Source organism: Schistocerca serialis, chromosome 10 (assembly GCF_023864345.2).
Source record: "Schistocerca serialis cubense isolate TAMUIC-IGC-003099 chromosome 10, iqSchSeri2.2, whole genome shotgun sequence".
NCBI lineage: Eukaryota > Metazoa > Arthropoda > Insecta > Orthoptera > Acrididae > Schistocerca > Schistocerca serialis.
The window spans coordinates 109555260-109579970 of record NC_064647.1 but is presented as its reverse complement, the minus strand read 5'-3'; the positions used below and the strand labels follow the sequence as shown (position 1 = coordinate 109579970).

Genomic DNA, 24711 nt, shown 5'->3' with positions numbered 1-24711 from the left:
CTGCTCCTAACTGGAAAAGTTAGTTCCACAAGTCAACAATATTTCTGCCAGCTACTCTCATCTGTCCCTCTGTGCATCTACAGTAAGACAGACTCTTTCATCTGTTAATCCTAGAACAAGTCTTTACCTGGAAACGTTCTCGCAGCAAGGCAGGCTGCAGGAGTTGCAATGGTGAGTAATGTAAATAGTCACAGGAGCCCCAGTAATCACCATCTGTACAGCTCCTGCATGTATTCTGCAACAGTAATGGGAAGTTTAAAGGTCTCACTTCTGCAAAACTTGTTCCTTCCCCACTATACCTGGCCTAACATGCATTCGAATGCAACTTTTCTGTTGATGTGCAGTACTTCCTTTTACCCTAGTGTTCTGCACTAGTCATGCAAAAAGCCCTTTGTCCTTACTTTCTAACTTGCTTAGCAAACCAATTGTTTTTCAACCCTTTTTATTACATGAATTTACTTTTTTATTACAAGCCCACAATCATCCGCACTAAATTTTCATGTTTATTACGAGAATAGCAAAAAATTTACAATGCCATCATTTCTCAGTATAGCCACCCTAGTTTTTCAATGCACATGGTCCACAGTTGCAAAAGTTTACCCATATACAGAAAAGAATGTCTCTGTTGCGTAGAAGATAAACACTGCTTCCTTCACCTCCCAATCATATGTGAATCGACAGCCGTCTTTGGGCAGAATAAACAAATGCTAATCCGATGGAGTGAGATATAGTCCTATATGCAGAATGGTCCCTCTTCTCTAAATGAAGATTATGTAGTTATAGACAGTGTGGACAGCAGTAAGTTGCCACGCAAAAGGAAGAAGATACTTTGACAATCAAAATTTTGACCTGTGTTTGGTTCGTATTTGTAAGGCATATAACTTATGTATATCTCTTCTTGCTGACCCTTTTTCTCTAGCAATGTTTCAGAGTTGGTCCTTGTAAAAAGGAGGGTGACTACCCTGAGAGCACCATTTTTGCTCCAGAATGTTGAAACTTTAATTTCCTCTTCGACAGAAACTTCAGGTAATTTCAGGCCTTAATCTAGCATTTACACTCTGATTTGAAATTTCGTCTTCGGTGGTGGCTCATTTCCAAAATGTTTCACCTTTGTTAGCATGACAGTTCAGCAGATGCTGACAATTTCTTGATTCCTCTTGTGCTCTTCACGGAGATATTTTGGGATCCATCACAGACACACTCTACGGTAGTTGTGCCTGCTATGCACTACTACCTTTGTGGTTCTTATGACTAACGTGTATATTGTTTATTGCTTCACCAATAGTCACTAATCAATCATTCAGGATCAGCACAACGCTTTACAAAATGTAAAAAACTTCTTGGTTTACTTACACTGTGTAAAGCATGTAAAACATGTTACGTGTGGCTAAGTGTGTGATGTGCAGTAAATTTAACTTCACTGGAAAACATTTATTATGTTTTCCAGAATACTGTGGGCACCAATAACTACCCAATGGTTACTAGTAACTCTACACAACTCCCACATTGCTGTGAACAATCAATAATATGTACCATCTGATGATGAATTGTTAGGCAGTTCGAAACTGGTTAATGAAATAATAAAAACTGAAGAACAAAACAAAAGAGGACTTTTTGCAGCAGTTTTAAGAAACATTTAATCTATATAACGTTGGCATAAATATTGAATGTGAACGCATATCCTATTCTTTGCAAGCCCAGCTCATTTGGCTACAAATGGATTTCTGCTGCTAATACACCTGCAATATAGTGGAGTGTGTTAAGGTTTGGGTGGGTGGATATGTATGTGTGTGTGTGTGTGTGTGTGTGTGTGTGTGTGTGTGTGTTTGTGTGTGTGTGTGGTGGGGGGGGGGGGGGGGGGGGGGGGGGACGATGTCTTTTGGTGCCAAAGAAACAGTAGGGCAGTCATGTATATTTTGCAACACAAAACTAATTGCTCTCATACGGCTTAAAACTACCATAAACAAAGAAAATGGTGCCATTTTAAGGTTAGCAAGAGCATGAAGCCAAACCCAACATACAGACGAATTGCAGACGACTATTACTGAGATACTTTCCAGTTTATCCTTAGTAAGACACTGGTGACGTCTTAATATGATAGTTACATGAAGTGGCTGCCATTTCAGGTCTCAACAATGTAATATACTTGTATTTCCTATCCAGTTTTATCCCCAATAGTGGAGAATTTATCTTAGATAATGTTTCACTCCCTGTATTCCTATCACCTTCACAATGTCGATGAGTGCATTCCTGTCAACATTGTAAAAAGCTTTCACTGAATGTACAAATGCGAAAGTGTAGGTTTGTCTTTCTTTAATTTTTTTTCTAAGTCATTATTGCCTCACATATTGTAACATTTCTTCAGACTCAAACTGATCTTCCTTGATGTCATCTCCTACCAGTCTTTTCATTCTTCTATAAATAATGTGTATTATTGGAATGAGATTTTCATTCTGCAGCGAAGAGTACACCGATATGAAACTTCCTGGCAGATTAAAACTGTGTGCCAGACCGAGACTCGAAGTCGGGGCCTTTGACTTTTGCGGGTAACTGCTCTACCATCTAAGCCACCCACGCACGACTCACGCCCCGTCCTCACAGCCTTACTTCTGCCAGTACCTCGCCTCCTACCTTCCAAACTTTACAGAAGCTCTCCTGCTAACCTTGCAGAACTAGCACTCCTGGAAGAAAGGGTATTGCGGAAACATGGCTTAGCCACAGCCTGGAGGACATTTCCAGAAAGAGATTTTCACTCTGCAGTAGTGTGTACGCTGATATGAAACTTCCTGGCAGGTTCAAACTGTATGCTAGTTCTGCAAGGTTTGCAGAAGAGCTTCTGTGAAGTCTGGAAGGTAGGAGACGAGGTACTGGCAGAACTGAGGCTCAAAGGATGGGTCGTGAGTCACGCTTGGGTAGCTCAGATGGTAGAGCAGTTGCCCGCAAAAGGCAAAGGTCCCTAGTTCGAGTCTCGGTCTGGCACACAGTTTTGATCTGCCAGGAAGTTTCAATCTGTATTATTATTTTGCAACACTCGATACTAAACTGATGCTTCTGCAATATTAACACCTGCTTCTTTGGAATGCTAATTATTTCATTCTTTTTAAAGTCTGAGGGTTTGTTGGCTGTGATATATACACTGTATACCAGCTGGAATAGCTTTGTCTCCCAAGGATTTCAATCATTTTGATGACTGTCTTCTGCTCTAGAGGCCTCATTTTGATTTAGGTCTTTCAGTTTTCTGTTGAATTTTTCTCTCTTCTCATCTTCGTCTTCACATATTTTCTCTTTCTTTTCCGTAGAACTGTTTTAAGTTCTTTCCTTTCATATTGCCCACCCAGATTTCTACTTTTCTTAGTACTGGCTTACCAAGTGAGATATTTATATTCAAATGATGACTTCCCTTTTCTCCGAAGGCCACTTTTTTCCTGATCCCCTATAGCAACATTTATATTTCACAAACTTAAAAATACTTTTCCACATAGGTGACAAAACTATGTGATTCCTTTTAAAATCATGTTGGAACTCCATTTGCCTGATGAAGTGCAGCAACTCGACATGGCATGGACTCAACAAGTCATTTAAGTTTCCTGCAGAAATACTGAGCCACGATGCCTGTACAGCTGTTCACAATCGCGAAAGTGTTCCCGGTGCAAGATGATTTACATGAACTGATTTATGTTGGGGGATCTGGATGGCCAAATCATTCGCTGAATTGACCAGAAAGTTCTTCAAACCAGTCACAAATAATTTTGCGCCGGTGACATCACATCGTTATTTGGCAAAATGAAATCCATGACTGGTTGCAAATGGTCTGGGCAAGTAGATCATCATTTCCAGTCAATGATCGGTTCAGCTGGACCAGAGGACTCAGTCCTTTCCATTTAAAAACAGCTCGCACCATTATGGAGCTACCACTAGTTTGGACAGTGCCTTGCTGACAACTTGGGCCCATGACTTAGTGGGGTCTGCGTCACAATCTAACATTACCATCAGCCCTTAAGGGGACTGGTCTGTGAATACCAGGGGAAACCTTGAAAAAATTGTCAGTTTTCTGAATAGTGTATCTCAAAGCATAAGATTTGTAAGCCCATATAATGCTTACAATTTTTAAGACATCTTTTGAGAACATTTTTATGTATGAACTACAGCTTTAACTCTCACACATTTTTTAACTGTATTTTTTTTTTGCAAATGAAATAAAGTATGCTAATTGTTGTGTCTAGACAAGACAGCCTAGACACAATGAGAGGAAGCCGAAAGGCACGCGCTAAGTTAAAGCAGGATTGCGTGAGGTCTGAAACAGGATACGTTATGAATGCTATAAAGAAAAGTACGTAGCTTCTGGAATACTTAACTTTAATCCATCCTTTTGGTACATCTGGAGATTGTGGCGATACAAGTGAGACTCTTTAGATACATGCAATATTACTAATGGCGCCTTGCTAGGTCGTAGCCATTGACTTAGCTGAAGGCTATTCTAACTATCTGCTCGGCAAAGGAGCGAGGCTTCGTCAGTGTAGTCGCTAGCAACGTCGTCCGTACAACTGGGGCGAGTGCTAGTCCGTATCTCGAGACCTGCCTTGTGGTGGTGCTCGGTCTGCGATCCCTGACAGTGGCGACACGCGGGTCCGACATGTACTAATGGACCGCGGCCGATTTAAAGCTACCACCTAGCAAGTGTGGTGTCTGGCGGTGACACCACACTAATTATTTATGTACGTCATAGGTACACATTACTAAAAATACAAACAAAGTAGACAGTTTTTTTCGTGTAAGTTCTTTACTCTATTATCTTTAAAGCAGACTATCGAAAAGATGGTGCTGTCATAATTTGTGGCACAAAAAATTTCAAATATGATTATCAAAAATTCTGGAAATGAATGCAAGGTTTTTCTTCCAAAAAAAAAAAAAAAAAAAAAAAAAGAGGCATTTTATTTTCAAAGTTAAGTCCCAAGAATAATCTACTTTTTAGTTAAGCATGTTTTAAGGCAGTATAAAAAATTTCAGCACTCTATTTTTAATAGTTTTTAGCCAAAGTGTGCGAAAACACGAAACAATTTAACTTTTGGAAAATTCAAGTTAAAGTTAATACTTGCTTTTTCTATTCAGCCTGCATGGCACTAATGCAACCCACGTCCATATTCATCTTGTTTTATGTGTTGTTCTTCCTCCCTTCTCTTTTTCACATTTCTTCTTCTTATTCTTGCTTCTTCGGTGGCTTGCAACACTGATTTTTCTGCTTCGAAGAGTCTCCTTCAGTCAATGGCTATTAGAGTTCTGTGCATATTTAGTCCACCAGGCACTCCCATCAGCTCCATAACATTAAGTCTTGACACTTCACTGTCATTGAAACATAGCACAGCATCTAGCACACCTATTTTCGAAGTATTTAGTCCTACTAAAATAGTTTTTGGTATCCGTCGCCATATACAATTGTTGATACTTTCATTTGGATTTTAGGTCCTACAATGTAAGCATTTCTCTAATAATCTTGTGTCACTAAGATCCCTATACATAGGTTTTATAGCTTCCATTATAGCAAATGGCAAAGACTGTTTAAAATTGTAGGTCTTACCTTGAGTAACAGCCCTCTGGTAGCCACTCCACGAATCACTGCCAGGTGGGCAGCGTACACGACATGGTTTGTCATCTGTGGAGGATTTATGAAAGAAGGTAGCCCATACTGCCTTTTTCATTCTCTCAAGGTCATTTTTATTTTGTCTTATGTCTTGTACATAATAATATTGCAACCTGTCTATTTCTTCACCTATAAGCCACCGCATCCACTAATGCTCTTACCATCAGCTAATTTCTTTCCCTTCAAATTCCTCAATCTTCTACCTAACCTTTTCTGGAGTTGTCCAACACATTCCATTTTTTCAATTTTTGTGTCACCGTAAGGTTTGGAGTCACAAACTTTTTGGTACACTCTTGAGTCTCCATGTCCTAGGTAAGGTATATACATCCAACCACAATTCTCCAGTGACCTGTGAAATATCTTCACAACACTTTCAGATTCCATCCCTCTACAATAACCACTAAAATTAATCAAAAATTCATGATTTCCAGTTCCACTACTGCAGCCATGACCAATGACTCTTCGTTGTCAGGATTCATTCAGGGCTGCAGACATACATGTATCGCTGTCATTCATGCCTATACTTTCCTGAACAATATTTTTCATACTATCATTTGTTACTTCTTCTAAAGTCTGTAGAATAATTTTATTTATTGCAGCTGTCAAACATTGTAGGGGGAGGTAAGTCCATAAGAGCACAGAAAATTTGTGCGCTTCTGTACCCTTTGCCTGTACACCTCATCTCATAGCATAAGCAAGTTTAATATATCTGTTATACACTATGTTTAGTTACGCCACAAGTATAACAACACTCGCTTGACTCACAAAATCACAAACAATTCTTAATTTAGATGTACAACCTCTTCTAGCACGTATCTCCTCAGCTACCTTCACACCACACTACTGCCACACTCCTTACACTGTGAAGCTTGCTTTATTAGCTCAGAGAGAGCAGAGAGTTCCACAATAACACAAACTGAATCAACATTTGGTGTGTTTATTTTATCAGCATGAATACTGTCACGCCCATTGTCCAAATATTTCAGTTTTAGCTTCAAAGCACTTGGAATAGTTTAAGCTGATTCAAGTGTTGTATCATGTTGTATTTCAGTATTAGCAGAGTTAATCTGTTTGGTGAACTGATTCCCATAAAATTTATGTTGTTTAGCACGATGTTTCCCATTGCTTTGAAGTAGAATAAGAACCCCGTGCACACATTAAGAACCCCGCGCACACATTAAGAAACCCGCGCACACATTAAGAAACCCGCGCACACTATTACGTTGCTGTAAACAAAATATTTGTGCCAAAACAACAGCAAACAATTACTAAACTCCCTGAATAAACTAAAGATAAGCAACTGTAAAGCCAACTAATGGGACTAAAAAGTCATAAAAACGAAACAAAGGAGAGCAAAAAATTTTTTATAACAGAGCTGACTGTGTGCCATGCGAATGTCATGGTGCGTGCAGCCATTTCTAATCTCCTCTAGTTTTGGTAATTTCTGTGGTCCATTTCCCTAGAAGTAAATTTTTCTCGTTCAGAAAACTACGGAGAATTTTTTAAGACAAAAATCAAAAAATCGATTTTTTGAGTGTTATTCACATACAAGTTCCCTTAAAAACTGAAAGCAGGACAAATCTAACCAGGCCACAGTTTTCTAGTCATCTAGGGTTCAAACAATATGTCACAAGCCGAGGAGAGGAGCTGCACGCAGTGTCGCGCTACTAGCAAAGACACTCGCATTGGTTGTCAGCTGCCATAACCCATTAACACCAAATTTCACTGCACTGTCCTAATGGATACATTCGTTGTATGTCCACATTGAATTCTGTGGTTATTTCACGCAGTGCTGCTTGTCTATTAGCACCGACAACTCTACACGAACACTGCTGCTCTCTGTCATTAAGTGAAGGTTGTTGGCCAATGCGTTGCCCAAGGTGAGAGATAATGCTGGAATTTGGTATTCTAGGCACTCTTGACACTGTGGGTTTTGGAATACTGAACTCCCTAACAATTTCCGAAATGGAGTGTCCCATGCATCTATCTCCAACTACCATTCCAAGTTCGAAGTATGTTAATTCCCACTGTGCAGTCACAATCATGTCAGAAACCTTTTCACATGAATCACCTGCGTTCAACGACAGCTCTGCCAATCCACTGCCCTTTTATACCTTGTGTATGTAATACTGCTGCTGTTGGTATATGGGTGTATCACTATCCATGACTTTTGTCATCACGGTGTACAGTTTTGCATTGTTTTTAGCTAATCCTGTACAGCCATTCTGCACTTTCAATCAACCTCATTTATAAGTATTCACTTTTGCCTGTTTCATTTTCATATTTTCACGGTTCTTCAATTAAATTCAATGACTCATGTGTTACTCAACGATTCCTACTAGGCCTTTTATTTTTGTCTATTTGCTTAACTATGTCCTCTCTCAAAGCTACCAATTTCTATTCTGTTGTGTCCCTTTGTTCAATTTCAGTCAATTGTTGTCCAATGCTTCCCCCAACAGCCTCTGTTTCTTTCAACTTATCCCTGTCCAGACTCCTCAATCCCTACCTTTCCCTCAGTTTCAATTTCTGCAGCTCATAGTCAATCAATTGTGGCCAGATGTCGCACCTGCCCCTGGAAATATTTTGAAATTTAAAACTGGTTTTGAAAACTCTGTCCTACCATTACATAATCTACCTGAAACTTTTCGATGTCTCTTCCACACACAGAACTTTCCTTCATAAATGTTGAATCAAGTGTTCATAGTGATTAACTTTTACTCTACCCAAAATTCTATCAACCAGCTTCCCCTTTCATTCGTTTTCCTTAGTACACATTCTGATACTACTTTATTTATTCTTTCTTTGTATCCTATCAAATTCCAGTACCTAACCAGAATTAAATTTTCATCTCCCCCAATGATTTAACTAATTTCTTTTATCAAATATTCTAGGATTACAAACTAAGATTTGCTTTCTGGCATTGTATACTGGCTTAGAATTCTCTGGTGTCCAAGTACAAGTGAATGTGCCAAGTTTCCAAGTCACCCAATGAACTACTACCTTCAGTTGATAAACAACAAACGAGCAACTGAAAAGAAACGGAACATAAGATAAATGTCAACAAACTGGACGTCAACATAAAAAATAAACCAAAGTTTATTACAAACAAATAAATAAATATTTGGTTAGTGAAACAACAAGAATATGGGTGTTTGGTGATACGAGTAGAAGTCACATGTGCAGATCATCACTAAAATGCGGTGGTTACAAAAAACAACCCTTGTCAAAAATTTATAATTCTCAGTAACGACAAAACGTTGTACATCTCTGCATATTGTCTTGTTCTCAATTACATCTTTTACTCTTCTTCCTAAACATACTTAAAACATTCATTTTAAATTGTATTATGTCTACAACTTCGCTTCTGCCATTTCCCAATAGATGGCAGTAGCGTTAAAGTGGTGGTGCCGGATATGGTTGCATGTATCATACAATAAGCTTTGGAATTTGTAAACTTAACACAATCTGTGATTGTGTCATGAAGTTATTCTTGATTGAATATATTACCTTACAAGTCCAATTCTAGTCATTTGCAGACGTCTTAATTTTCTGCTTTAAAATGTAGAAATTCGCAATTGAAGCTCATAAAATGCTGGGTAAAACCTATGGTGAGACAACTATTAGTGAAGGAGCATGCAGAGAATGGTTTCAATACTTCAAGAATGGTAATTTTGATGTGGAACGCCAGCATGACAGAGGAAGAGAGAGAGTTTTCAGAGATGTGGAACTATAGACGTTACATGATCCCAGCACATGCCAAACGCAACAGGAATTAGCACAATTGTTGGGAACAGTTAACAAGCCTTTTCCCTCAAACACTTGAAACCCATGGGAATGATACACGTGCAAGGACATTGGGTGCCATGAGAGTTGAAGCTGAGAAATGTTGAGTAGTGTCTGCTCATTAACAACTGCTTGCCTGGCAAAAGTGGAAGGGATTTCTGTATCATACTGTAAGCAGGGACAAAAAATAGATTTCTTACAATAATCCTATGAGCAAGAAATCAAAGGAACATCCTGGCCATGCTTCCACATTGACAGCCAAACTGAATATTTATGGCTCAAAGGTCATGTTCTGTATTTGGTGAGACCAGTTCAGCATCGTATATTATGAGCTTCTGAAACAGACTGAAAAAAACCACAGGAGATTGTTATCAAAAGCAACAGATGCATTTGAACCAAGCAATGAAAGACAAATGGCCACAATACAGTAACAGACATGAAAAGGTGATTTTGCTGTATGACAATGCTCAACCTCTAGTTTCAAAACCTGTCAAATCATACTTTGGAATGTCGACAAGGGAAGTAACACCTCACCTGCCATACATCTACATACATACTCCGCAATCCACCATATGGTGCGTGGCAGAGGGTACCTCGTAACACAACTAGCATCTTCTCTCCCTGTTCCACTCCCAAACAGAACGAGGGAAAAATGACTGCCTATATGCCTCTGTACGAGCCCTAATCTCTCTTATCTTATCTTTGTGGTCTTTCCGCGAAATGTAAGTTGGCGGCAGTAAAATTGTACTGCAGTCAGCCTCAAATGCTGGTTCTCTAAATTTCCTCAGTAGTGATTCAGGAAAAGAACGCCTCCTTTAGAGACACCCACCCGAGTTCATGAAGCATTTCCGTAACACTCGCGTGATGATCAAATCTACCAGTAACAAATCTAGCAGCCCGCCTCTGAATTGTTTCTATGTCCTCCCTCAATCCGACCTCATAGGGATCCCAAATGCTTCAGCAGTACTCAAGAATAGGTCATATTAGTGTTTTATAAGCAGTCTCCTTTACAGATGAACAACATCTTCCCAAAATTGTACCAATAAACCGAAGACGACTATCCGCCTTCCCCACAACTGCCATTACATGCTTGTGCCACTTCATATCGCTCTGCAATGTTACGCTCAAATATTTAATCGACGTGACTGTGTCAAGTGCTACACTACTAATGGAGTATTCAAACATTATGGGATTCTTTTTCCTATTCATCTGCATTAATTTACATTTATCTATATTTACAGTTAGCCGCCATTCTTTACACCAGTCACAAATCCTGTCCAAGTCATCTTGTATCCTCCTACAGTCAGTCACTCAACGGCGACGACACCTTCCCGCACACCACAGCATCATCAGCAAACAGCCGCACATTGCTATCCACCCTATCCAAAAGTTCATTTATGTAGATAGAAAACAACAGCGGACCTACCACACTTCCCTGGGGCACTCCAGATGATACCCTCACCTCCGATGAACACTCACCATCGAGGACAACGTACTGGGTTCTATTACTTAAGAAGTCTTCGAGCCACTCACATATCTGGGAACCAATCCCATATGCTCGTATCTTAGTTAGGGGTCTGCAGTGGGGCACCGAGTCAAACGCTTTCCGGAAGTCAAGGAATATGGCATCCGTCTGATACCCTTCATCCATGGTTCACAAGATATCATGTGAAAAAAGGGCGAGTTACGTTTCGCAGGAGCGATGCTTTCTAAAGCCGTGCTGATGCATGGACAGCAACTTCTCTGTCTCAAGGAAATTCATTATATTTCCAGTCGCTCGGGACTTTACGTTGGGCAAGAGATTCACGATAAATGCAAGCTAAGTAAGGAGCCAATGCAATAGAGTACACTCTGCAAAACCGAATTGGAATCCCATCACGACCTGGCGATTTATTTATTTTCAACCCATTCAGCTGCTTCACAAGCCCAGGGATATCTATCACTATGTCCTCCATACGGGAATCTGTACGAGACTCAAACGGCAGTATGTTTGTATGATCCTCCTGCGTGAAAGATTTCTCAAATGCTAAATTTAAAATTTCAGCTTTTGTTTTGCTGTCTTCCGTTGCCAGGCCACACTGATCAGTGAGTGACTGGATGGAAGCCATATTCTCCAGAGACTGCTCTCTCTGACTACCACCTTTTTTGATCAATTACATGCAGCCTGGCTGCCACCACTTCTGGATATACAGGGTGAGGCAACTAAAAAGTTGTCCAGATGAGCCGATACAACTGGACGAGAATGTATGCATATAACCACAGCCCGTGTACATCAGCCACATGATCCACATTGGTTCAAAGCATAGTGCGAGCAGCGGGCGTTTGTTGTGGAGAGTTACATGAAAAAGTTGTGGAAATGTTGTGGTCAGTTGTTTGCTGAGAAATTTAATGGTGTCAAAGTGCGAGCAAAGAGCACTAAGATCGAAAATGGCGTCAGACAGTATGTGTTTTGAACAAGTCGAAAAATATTCCAAAACATGCCTGCACACCAGAAAAAGTAGCTGCAGTCCAGAGTCCTGCCAAATCAACCTGACGCCTGTCACGAGAGAGTGACATATCACATCGACCATGTGGGCGAATACTCCACCTGGATCTGCATAGGCAATGGCTGGCCATCCAGGTCACCTGATCTGTCAGTGATTGCTTGGTGCGGGGACGCCTCAAAACTATCGTAACAACCCTTGTAGTCTTCAAGAACTGCAGCAGAAAACATTTAGGATGTGACTGCAGCAATTCCAGCAGGCCAGCAACTTGCTGACCAGGGCCCAGAAGTGCCAGGAGATGAATGGTGGTCACTTTCATCATCTTCTATAGTCATGTTAGTACTGTATTTCCTTTCTTCTGACGTGTTTCTTTGTCTGCAACTCTCTTCTCCAGGCCACTTTTATGTGCCCCACCCTGTACTAACAAGTGTAAAACTGGACTGATTCAAAAATCTCCTCAAAAGATACGCAGTTGCCCACCGTAGGATTTGTATGCTGCTCAAAAGATGGGAAAAGTAGTGGCCAGTGATGGCCAATACTTTCCATCACAAACTGTTTCCACGTTTTTCAAAATAAAGCCGTGAACTTCAAGAAAGAATGGTGGAAACAAAGTTGTAGGCCTAATACTAAGTTACCTTCCTGTCTAAATACAATGAATGTTTTTTTAAGCAGAGTATTCACTGACATTGGCTGAGAAAATTTAGCTGGTGGCAGAATTCCACGCAAAAGGGCCCAGGTTAGCTTCACAGCTGGGTCAGATTTTCTCTGCTCAGTGACTGGGTGTTGTGTTGTCTTCTTCATAATACCATTCTCATTGACATGCAAGTCGCTGAAGAAGCATCAACGCAAGAGACTTGCAGCAGGCAGTTGGTCTACCCAATGGGAGGCCCCAGCCACATGCCATTTCATTTTCACTTACATCACGGTATGCTAATGCAACACAGGAGACAAATTGAAGTTATATTAAAAAATGAACAGAACTGAACAAATCTAACTTTCACTTGTCTTCTCTAGGTCTGTTGTTAGATTGAACCACAACCAAGAATGGTCCAGCTTCTTCCACTCCACAGGCTGTTAGTATATTGAAGAAGTTCTCTCTCTCACTCATCAAGAAAACAGAAAGAGCCTTGAGGTCTTCAGCTTCTGACTACTTAATCTTGATTCCATTGTATAGCTGATGATGTCAACTCATGTGCAATTTCTACTTTGTTCAGAAACGCAGTCATATGATAAGGTCTTGTCTAATTGTTCCACACAGAAATTAGCTCTTGAATGTCTTGTTTAAATACACTTAGTCCATTCAGTATATTTTCTTTCCATATAGTTTGAAGTGGTGGTCAATAACTTTCTTGATGTTGAATATTAATGAAAGAGTCTACCTTTCATATGCTGAAAGCTACAGCTTGTTGCAAAGAAGAGTAAGTACTGTGTGCCAGTCATCTGGAACTTAAATGTTGTGTTTTTGTTTCTTAAGTGAAATAGGTAAGAAATCCTAATCATTTTCCAAAAAAAGAATTATCTCTAATGGGAAAGTGATAGGGTGGCCTTTCAAACTATGCACTCCCTTTCAAACTATGCACTAACTTATATAAAAAAGAAAACCATGACAAAATTTTTACTCAGATCAGCACTTCCTTTTAAATCTAAATCTCTGTGAAAATGTTGCGTATTTTTCAAGTTTTGAAAGAGATCACTTTGTTCTGCGCCTCTTGGTAACTCCTTCACGATAATTTAACATTATGGGTCCCTCACTGGAAAGACAGAACACCAAACACATGTCATATATGTGGTGCATAAAATATCCCATTAGTTGTTAGCTAAAGTGCATGAAGATTTTGCATTTAATTAAAAAAATAAAACAGTTCTGCATTTAATTGAAAAATACAACTGTTTTGCATTCTACTTGAAAAGTCTGTTTGGCTCATGAAGGACTTCAAATTTTTTCAGGTGAACTACTGCTTGCACAATCAATCTGGCTTCTTCACCACAAACAACAGTTATCTGCTTCTGTAGTATGACAGATGTTGAACAAGGGCTAGATGGAAGATATCCCAATAATAAATTTAAAGTTCTGAACACTTCAGTTGACTTTTTAGGGCAAATAAATTTGCTACTTGTCCAGAAATACTTCTTGCATTTTCTTCACAGTCAGAGTTTCAGGCAGATACATTTAAGACAGATTTTTATGGAATGACTTAATGAGAAACCAGTAGTGTAAATAAGAATATGAGATGTTCAGTATGGTCTGAATGGCCAAGAAACAGCATAAGGTTCGTGGAAATTTATTCCCTTTGTTCAACTGTAGTCAACTGACAGTGTCACAATATTTTGTACCATCACCCAATGAGTATAGGTACAGTTCATGTACAAACATTACTATCAACAAGACAAGATGGAAAAAAGTACTAGCACAGAAAAGAAAGGAGACAGTGCTTACATGCACTCTCCACCAACATGTTTTTCTTGACATCTTTCTTTATGACACTGGACACACTTTTCAGAACACAGGCAAGCACCAGGCAAAGACCCCAACAATTGCAAGGAAGGTGATAAATATTCAGGTTACAATTAATCAGCCTTTACACTAAATATGCTCCGTTAAATGACAAAGCCTGTATCTGTCAGTTACATATTTGACAAGGGTTATTTTTGTAATACCACCGTATCTCTGAGCTGCAATAACTCAGCACATGAGCTGTTACTGCCTGATTTGATTAATGGAAATGGTGTCTTAGGCATGGCTACCAGGATGTGCTGAAACTGTTACAACAAAAAGAGATAGGGGTTGTTTTTGTGATTAAATCTTCAACCGTTAATGGATGTACAGCTAGTGAAAACAAAATACACAAGAAAAACTAATCAAATTAACTTTACAATGCATAATCATAAGCTTCTGGCAAATTGAAGCAGGCAGTTAGAGTGGGCAATGGTGCCTAGAAGTTAGTAAATAACTTGCTCTTTCACTTTCAACTTAAGAGAGCTTCACACAACAATACTCCATTTTCAGCAAGTTCTTGACTATGTTTGCTTACATACTTTCTGTAACTGCACTGCTACTCATAAGCAGTGCCATTACGAATGAATTTAGTGTATGGAAAAACAGGTCAGTTATTTTGAAATAAAACAAATTTGAGAATTAAAATAAACTTTAAAATATATTATAACTTGTGAGCCCCAGTTCCAAGGTCTGGAGCTACTTTTTCTTATTTTTGTGTAAAGCTGCAAGCTAGAGATTCAAATAAGAGTAAGGAGTTGCAGTAGTAATAATAATAATAATAATAATAATAATAATAATAAGGAAAGTAGTAGTAGTTTGGGTTCACAAACACACAAAATTACAAGTGTTAGTGCTGATTTAAATTATTAAGTAAATTATAATGCTCCCCAAGCAGGAAATGTTGGTTGTGTTGAATCAGCTTGATGACCATGTTACGGTCACTTCAACACTTTTAATAAAAGCCACCACGCTAATGCAGCTCTTATTTCTTTATTTTATCATTAATTTTTCTATCAGTGCTGTTTTTATCATTATCTTTCTTCATTTATTCCAGGAACCCTTGTCATCAAACAGAGAACACAGTTGTTTTACATCTGATGAAGACAACAAAATTTCAAGTCTCTCCATCCTGCATTTGAGTCAAGACTGCAGAGGACCAAATCATGAGCAAAATTCTATGAAAGACCTGGATAACCAACACGAGGCAAATGGACTGGGACAATGACACTGACTGTTGTGTGTACAAATTGTTCTGCACAATGTATTTCATAATGGAGACAGATGTGAATGTGGAGAGCTTGGTAGAACACACAATGTTTGTTACAGTATCTTCCAAACCACGATATTCAAGCCAACAGACTGCAGAAGTGGCCCTTCGCTTTATGTTGAAGAACCACTAGTCATGGGCAACTATAAATTAACACTGCCAACAATATAACATACAGGTAGCTGTTAACATTCAGGGCAGAAAAAAGAACAAACAGCTGAAGCAAAAACATTTCTCAAGTAACAATAACAGGGAGGGAGCGAGGCACAGAGAGATGGGGTAGTGGGGGTGGAGATGGGGGGAATGGTTTATTCAGGTGAGCTGAGGATATAGAGAGCACATGTGGGGCCAGAGTGGGAGCAGGGAAGGGCCCTGAGGCAGGTGGAGGACGGGGACTACAGTCTCTTTAAAATTACCTGGTAGTTGATGTCTATCGCTTACCGTTGCAGTGTCGTCACATCGGCCGCCGTCTACCACTCAATTATAGGCAACACACAAACACAGCAAGTCACTTCACAAATCCTGTTATTGCGTAACACAATGCTTTGTCGGAAGTGGATGCCGAGAAATATGTCGGAAATGTGAGATGCACTATTGACAGGTGTTTCCAAGTGGCCAATGACTGAAGGCGTTCGATACAGTTCCCCACAGTCGTTTGATGAACAAAGTAAGAGCATATGGACTATCAGACCAATTGTGTGATTGGATTGAAGAGTTCCTAGATAACAGAACACAGCGTGTCATTCTCAATGGAGAGAAGTCTTCCGACATACGAATGATTTCAGGTGTGCCACACGGGAGTGTCCTAGGACCGTTGCTATTCACAATATACATAAATGACCTTGTCGATGACATTGGAAGTTCATTGAGGCATTTTGCAGATGATGCTGCGGTGTATCGAGAGGTTGTAACAATGGAAAATTGTACTGAAATGCAGGAGGATCTGCAGCGAATTAACGCATGGCGCAGGGAATGGCAATTGAACCGCAAAGTAGAAAAGTGTAATGTGCTGTTAATACATAGAAAGAAAGATCCCTTATCATTTAGCTACAATATAGCAGGTCAGCCATTGGAAGTAGTTAATTCCATAAAGTATCTGGGAGTAGGCATTAGGAGAGATTTAAAATGAATGATCATATAAAGTTGATCGTCAGTAAAACAGATGCCAGACTGAGATTCATTGGAAGAGTCCTAAGGAAATGCAATCTGAAAACAAAGGAAGTAGGTTACAGTAAGCTTGTTCGCCCGCTGCTTGAATACTGCTCAGCAGTGTGGGATCTGTACCAGATAGGGTTGATAGAAGGGATAGAGAGGATCCAACAGAGAGCAGTACGCTTCGTTACAGGACCATTTAGTAATAGCAAAAGCGTTACGGAGACGATAGATAAACTCCAGTGGAAGACTCTGCAGGAGAGACGCTCAGTAGCTCGGTACGGGCTTTTGTTGAAGTTTCGAGAACATACCTTCAGCGAAGAGTCAAGCAGTATATTGCTCCCTCCTACTTATATCTCGCAAAGAGACCATGAGGATAAAATCAGAGAGATTACAGCCACACAGAGGCATACCGACAATCTTTCTTTCCACAAACAATACGAGACTGGAATAGAAGGGAGAACCGATAGAGGTACTCAAGGTACCCTCCGCCACGCACCGTCAGGTGGCTTGCGGAGTATGGATGTGGAAGTGCAACAGGAGACACATTTGTAGCCCTGAATTTAAACTTGTACCTTAAGCTAACCAGAACTCTATGATGACTAATGTTCTGAGAAAGCAGTGGTGGCCAATCTGCAGCAGAACTGAAATTGTGATCATTCTGTTCATGGCGATCAAAGCTAATCTGCTAGATCAAACTCAAGACAGAAAAAGTTCAGTTCCAGCGCTAAAAGCAAATTGTAATTTCTTGCTATCACTGGTTACCTGAAACTATCCTCTCACTGGCTAAACGAGCTTCCTGGCGTTCCCCAAGGAAGTGCTATAGGCCCTCTATTGTTCCTGATCTGTATTAATGACAAAGGAGACAATCTGAGTAGCCCTCTTACATTGTTTGCAGATGATGCTGTCATTTAGCATCTTGTAAAGTCATCGGATGATCAAAACGACTTGCAAAATGATTTAGATAAGATATCTGTATGGTGGGAAAAGTGTAAATTGACCCTGAATAAAGAAAAGTGTGAAGTTATTCACACGAGTACTAAAAGAAATTACGCGACAAGTCACACAAATACAAACAACCTAAATTGGAACAATCACACAAATAATATTGTGGGTAGAGCAAACCAAAGACTGCGATTCATTGGCAGAACACTTACAAGGTGCAACAAGTCTACTAAAGAGACTGCTTACACCACGCTTGTCCACCCTATTCTGGAGTATTGCTGTGTGGTGTGGGATCCGCATCAGGTGGGACGGACGGATGACATCAAAAAAGTACAAAGGAGGACAGCTCATTTTGTATTATCGCGAAATAGGGGAGATAGTGTCACAGACATGATAAGTGAACCGGAGTGGCAATCATTAAAACAAAGGCTTTTTCGTTGCAATAGGATCTTCTCATGAAATTTAAACCACCAGTTTTCTCCTCCGATTGCGAAAACATTCTGTTGCCACCCAGCTACATAAGGAGAAATTATCATCACAATAAAATAAGAGAAATCAGGGCTCGCGCAGAAAAATTTAAGTTCTCATTTTTCCCATGTGCCGTTCAAGAGTGGAACAGTAGAGAGACAGCTTGAAGGTGGTTCACGGAACCCTCTGCCAGGCACTTTATTGTGAATAGCAGAGTAATCACGTAGATGTAGATGCATTACCAAATGGTGAGCATTCCTTGTTGTCACTTGGTGCCAGATCATAGATGACACAGGCAGATTCCAGATGAAAAAAGAATGATACGTAGAAAAACAATGGCAAATAAATTCAGCACGATCATGAAAGTGATGTGACAAAGAATTAGAAATAAAAATTACACATAAACCAATTAACTGGATACAAATGATAGTCAAGCACTTTCGATTAGATTTAGAAATAAAAAGCATTTGTGACATTTGACGAAATCCAAAGCGGTGATCTTCAGCACGGCATGATAATGTGCTAACCTTTGTGCTGAAGAACAATAATACGATATTTTGTTATATTTTTGACTGTGATCATCCAGTTGCAATGACGAATTGCAGCCTTCAAAAACTCTGTTTTGTGCTATATCATAAGAAGCTTATCTAACGTAAACCGATTTCTGAATTGCATATTGTGCTCAATATCCAGTAGTGTTTACTTAGTGCTGTGTATCAAATACGTGTATTTCATTAGCATTGGTATGTGCGCATGTTGTTTGTGGTGTGGTTACCACGTACGACGAAATACAAAATAAAAGTGCGAGGCGCACGATTCAATATCCAAACACAAGTAAGGATGGCGGACAAGGAGCTGTAAATGAACTGACCGATTATTGTGGCAGTTTGGCAACAACAAACTGTTTGGGTGTGACGCTGAGCGCTCTGACTGGTGGGAACCATCTGCAATATGTGAAGTGTCAACTACCAAGTAATTTTAATCAGACTATAGTGAAGGTTAAGACCTGGGGAAAGGGTTAACAGAAATGAAGGATATGTTGTATGGAAGAAACCAGATGGTACAAGTTACCAAGCAGCACGCCATACAACACAGCATGTTTAACTTCAAACCTCTTCTATAATACCACTATCTATCCCAACCGCGATCACTACTTGCACCAATGAGGTTATATAGTTCTGAGATAAAGTGGCCACGCGCGCAGGTAGAGGTGTGTGTGTGTGTGTGTGTGTGTGTGTGTGTGTGTGTGTGTGTGTGTGTGTGTGTGTGTGTGTCCTGTTATTCATATTGTAATTGGTATTCCATCCCAGATTGTCCATTATTAGACCATAAATATTTTCCGATTTCCTTTTATATTTCGGTTTACTGTTTGTTACTTGAGCTTGTTGATCACTTATTGTTTGTGCAGATAGGTGCAGGTACTTTTTTTTTGTTCGTGTGTGTATCAAATTAAAACATGTGAGAACTCTTTTCAGGTGAAGACCTTCTATCAACTTCCACAAAATTGTTGGATTTCATTTACAAAATAGAAAACCCAGGCAAACAGTATAGAGAGTGCTGTGCCTAGCATTATCGAGGTCGGTGCAAACTGGTTGGTAGTAGAATAAGTTTAGAATTAATTTGTGAACTGGTGACAGCTTATTTATACGTTCTATTTGGAATACCTCTGTGCATTTATTTCATTTACAAATTTCTTTCACTTTTTTGCCATCTATCTTTTACTCCTCCTTTTTCCCTTTTTATTTTATCAATTCACTTTTCTGTTTTTCCACAGGCTTTTATTTTATTGTTACTGTTGAAAATCTTTTTAATTTATAAATATTTTACTATTTTTTTAACTTTATCAGCTATTATTACGGTGTTATGGCATTCTGCAACATGTCTTTATGTGGCCTGCTGTGCAACAAAGCGAGCAGCGCGTCATGTAAATTGATAGCCTCAATAAGTAAACAGCTGCAGTCATCTCCAAACATAAGGGCTTGAATCTTCTTCACAACAACTGTTAGTATGCCAGCATCTGAGTGGATACCAAAAAGCCTTGTTCATTAATAATTTACAAATAGAATTTAAAGGTCTAGACGCTAGACAAGTTGCCCAACATAGTAACTTAAAAGTACACATCCTCTGTGTAATGAAGCAACTCAAATCAGTTAATAAAGGCAAGTCTTGCAGTCCAGACCGTACACCAGTTTGATTTCTTTCAGAATATAGTGGTATGATAGCTCCATACTTAATAGTCATGTACAACCATTAGCTCAACAAAAGATCCCTACCAGAAGACAGAGAAAACTGCACGCTAGGATCCAAGAAAGGAAATGTGAGTAAACCGCTGAATTACATACCGATATAACTGCAATAGGGTTTTGGGACATATACTTTGTTCACACATTATAAATTACCTCTGAGAAAAGTACCTGATGACACAGTCAGCATGGATTCAGAAAATATCTTTCTTTTGAAATACAACTCTCTCTTTATTCTCATGAAGTAGTGGGCTGTTGTTGACAGGGGACCTCAAATGGATTCCATATTTATAAATTTCCAGAAGGGTTCTGAGACCATTCCACGAGTGACTTCTAATGTGCCTATGGAGTGTTGTCTCAGCTAAGCGACTGGATTTGTGCTTTCCTGTCGGAGAAGTCATAGCTCGTAGTAACTGAGAGTCATTAAGTAAAACAGAAGTGATATCTGGCATTCCCAGAAGCATTATAGGTTCTCTACTGTTCCTAATCTACATATGTGATTTAGAAGACAATCTGAGCAGCCCTCTCTGATTGTTTCCGAATGATGCTGTCATTTACCATCTAATAAAATCTCAGAAGATCAAAACCAATTGTAAAACGATTCTGACAAAATATCTGTATTGCACAAAAAGTGGCAATTTATTCTACAAAATGAAAAGTGAGAGATCATACACGTGAGAACTAAAAGGAATCTCTCTTATTTCGGTTACATGATGAAATATACAAATCTAAAGGCTGTCAAATACCTAGAGACAATAATCAACTTAAATTGTAACGACCACATCAATAATGTTGGGGGAAAGGTAAACTGAAGACTTTTTTATCGACAGGTCAATTACAAGATCCAACAGAGCTATTACAGACAGTATCTACACTTCTCGTCCATTCTTGCTACAGTATTGCTGTGCGGTATGGGATCCTTAACGGATAGGATTGACGAACAACACTGAGAAAGTTCAACAGCTGGCAAAATCGGGGAGTGTGTGTGTGTGTCATGGATATAACATGCAATTTAGGGTGGCAATCATTAAAACAAAATGATAAGTTGGGGTGGCAATCATTAAAGCAAAATGGTAAGTTGGGGTGGCAATCATTAGAACATGTGGATTTTTCATAGCAATGAGATCTTTTCACAAGATTTTAGTCTCCATTTTTCTTCTCGAAGAATGAAAACACCTTGTGGCCCACCTACATAGGGAGCAATGATCATTGTAATAACATAAATCAGAGCTCATACAGAAAGATTAAACTGCTTGTTCTTCCCAAATGCTGTTCAAAAGTGGAACAGTAGAGAAATAGTATGAATGTGGTCTGATGATTCACCTGCCAGGCACTTCAAGTGAAAATTGCATAGTATTCCTGTAAAGGTAGATAGAATACCTGTGACTCAACAGTAACCAGTACATTTGTTGCACCATGTGGAGTTGCCGCTGAAATGCTAGTGGGAGTTCAACAGCCTTGCACAAAGGCTGGCTACATGTCTGATTCTGTAGGTATTTGTAGCCAGTCTTATCCCTTGAAGGTGGGTAGAACCACAACGCAAAAGGCTACTCATTTAAAAAACAAAACAAAAATAAAAACGCATGCAAGTATTCTGTTTTGGTGAATTTAATCAATTAGTAAAGTTTCTGTTTAATGAAAGAAAGATATTCTGAAGTGTTTATAGTTATAGCTCCAGAAACAGACACACTTGCTCGCTAATGAGGAAAGGCTATTTTCTCCTTGGCATTCACCCCAAATCTTATTAGATTAGATTAGGCCAATTCTGTGGACCCCACAGTGAGTAATTGCTTGGATGTGGAAAGAAATTGGAGATATACATTTAATTTAAGGGCAATACATTGAAATGACTTTACTGTATTACACTGCAAATTCTAATTATAAACTAACATAAAACATACAAATTAAGTGTTACTGTGAAGATGCTCTTCAATGGAGTAGAAGGAGTTGGCCATTAGCAAGTCCTTTACTTCAGTCTTAAACTCCACCAATATATGACCTACAAGGCATATAATGTGTTCTGGTAGGTTGTTGGACACATACAGACTCCTATCTGATTCCTTTCTGCACTAATGTTTGCTTCAAATCTCTGTGGAGGCTGTTCTTGCTCACAGCATTATATTCATGCTATTTACCATTTTAATTGTCAAAATGACCAGTTTTTGAAGAGGTCTCTACAAGATTTTCCAGAATGAAGACCAGATGCAATTATTGCAACACACTCCTGTGTTCCGGAAACACTGCCTCTGAACCCTGTAGCACACCATGACAGACTGTCAAATTTTGAGTGCCCATTATTGTGCGATTGACGTGGAACTTATACACACTGCTTTCTGTCATTCACGTCAGATAATATCTCACATGTGTTACATTGAACACTGAAAGAAACAGTGGGGAAGAGTTTATGTTCTGTCTCTCTAAGAGAGAGACCAAGCTCAGAGGATGGAACACGAATGAAAGGAAGAAGAATACCATATTTCCAAGGAACCATTCCAGCATTTGCCTCACGTAATCTAGGGAAACCACAGAAAACCTAAATCTGAATAGCTGGGAAGGAATCTGAACTGCCGCCATCCCAAATGCATGTCCAGTGTTTTACCGGTGAGCAAACTTGCTAAGTAAATGTCAAAAAATTACTATTTCACAATGGGACGTCATACAACTAAACGATAGCGCACAAAAGTAACAGTTTCACACACAAGAGTTTTTAACTACACACAAGACAACAGTTAAATAGACAACATCTACCACCACCTAGCACCCATATACCAGGCTGTTAGAGAATCATGACTCGTTTGAACATTTATGTTACCTTTATTGTCTTTTCCACTCAAGACCAGATTACCACTGCCTGACAGCTTCGAACCTCCTGTGGTGCCTTCCCCACTCTTCGGGTCTTGCCAGGCACAACTCCTGCACATCAAAATAACTAGTCCTGAACAAGCTAGTATACAAGTATCTACGTGTCCGTTTAGGATGCAAATAGTGTACATATATGAACAAATAAAACAAACTGAAACTTATGAATGCAAAATAAGGTGAAATAACGCATATATCATGGCAGTGATATCATAATGTATTTGATATTTATGTAGAAAATTAGTACAAACGCCATTTAATTCCGTAATATCTTAACCACAACTGAGTCCAAACCTGAAAGCAGGGTTTTTAATTAATTACAAGATTTAGCACTGAAATCATGTACATTAAAAACACCAATGTACAGACAGAACAGAACTCAACTCTTGAACAGAGTGCTGCTATTTATAAAAACACTGATTACTGAAAAATATGAAAACATAAAAACCGCAATAAGTTTTAAGAAATGCCTGTAAGTGATAAGTACTAAATAACAAATAACTGGCGATTGGGTTTGGACTGGCAACCTGCAGCATGCCAGAAACTGACACTAACTGCCATGCCTCATCGCTTGCAGCACGGATAACAGCATTGCTCCCTCTCCTCAAAACATGACAACCCGCTTGTTCACAAGTTCTCATCAGTACTGAGTAAAGACAGTGCTCTTGATCTAGGTCTTGTCAATGGTCTTCCATATGGCAGTGCTGGCAGATAATCATGTTCTGATCTTGTTGTCACATCCTCTCCATTTTAATGGACATCAAAGGTAGCTTCCTCCCATTGATGATTTGTGATTGCCAAGCGGGTCTTTAATTTCTATGAAAAAGAAGCCCTAGTGACAAGGGTGCAAGAGATGTACAACACAATTGATGCAGTGTTGCCGATTTAATAAATTCACTCTACAACAACATTTGAAACTATCCTGTAATTCACGAGACATCATTTATACTGAGAATCAAACAACAGAATAATAACAAAACAGAGAATACACATAAATCAAAGAGAGATTCTGACAAAGATAATCATTGCACAGAGTAATCAATTGCGAGTGTACCACTACACTTCGCCTCCATCATCAACCTGCATTTGAGGACTGTAGTACGGCTTCATACGCAGGTTATAAACAATGTGTCTGCGGTTTTTTCTACTTGATGAAGGGCCATAATCCTCAGCTTTGTATGTGACATCCAATGAGCAACAAATGATACACTATGGTGCAAGTCCTATTTTGAATACAGCAGTAAAAGTCCCTAGCAAGTCTCCCAGGCTGTATCTCACTGGCCTATGCTTGACATTATGATGCTCTCAGTGCTCCTCCTGTGCATCCAGAGATCAAATGTGAGCCAGCTGTCTCTTCTTTTGTCCTAGTGATGAGA

General features: G+C 39.4%; 1 protein-coding gene across 3 annotated transcripts in view; it reads right to left on the bottom strand.

The window, feature by feature from the left end:
• Positions 1 to 24711, bottom strand: part of LOC126424875 (uncharacterized) — a 137771-nt gene that overhangs the window by 47922 nt on the left and 65138 nt on the right. For 2 of the 3 annotated variants that reach the window (XM_050087702.1, XM_050087703.1), the window contains one exon: positions 23289 to 23389. The exons of the other annotated variant lie outside the window; for it this stretch is intronic. In XM_050087702.1, coding sequence (XP_049943659.1) covers positions 23289 to 23389 — 101 coding nt within the window. The remainder of the gene's footprint in view (positions 1 to 23288; positions 23390 to 24711) is intronic. 3 annotated transcript variants of the gene reach the window in all.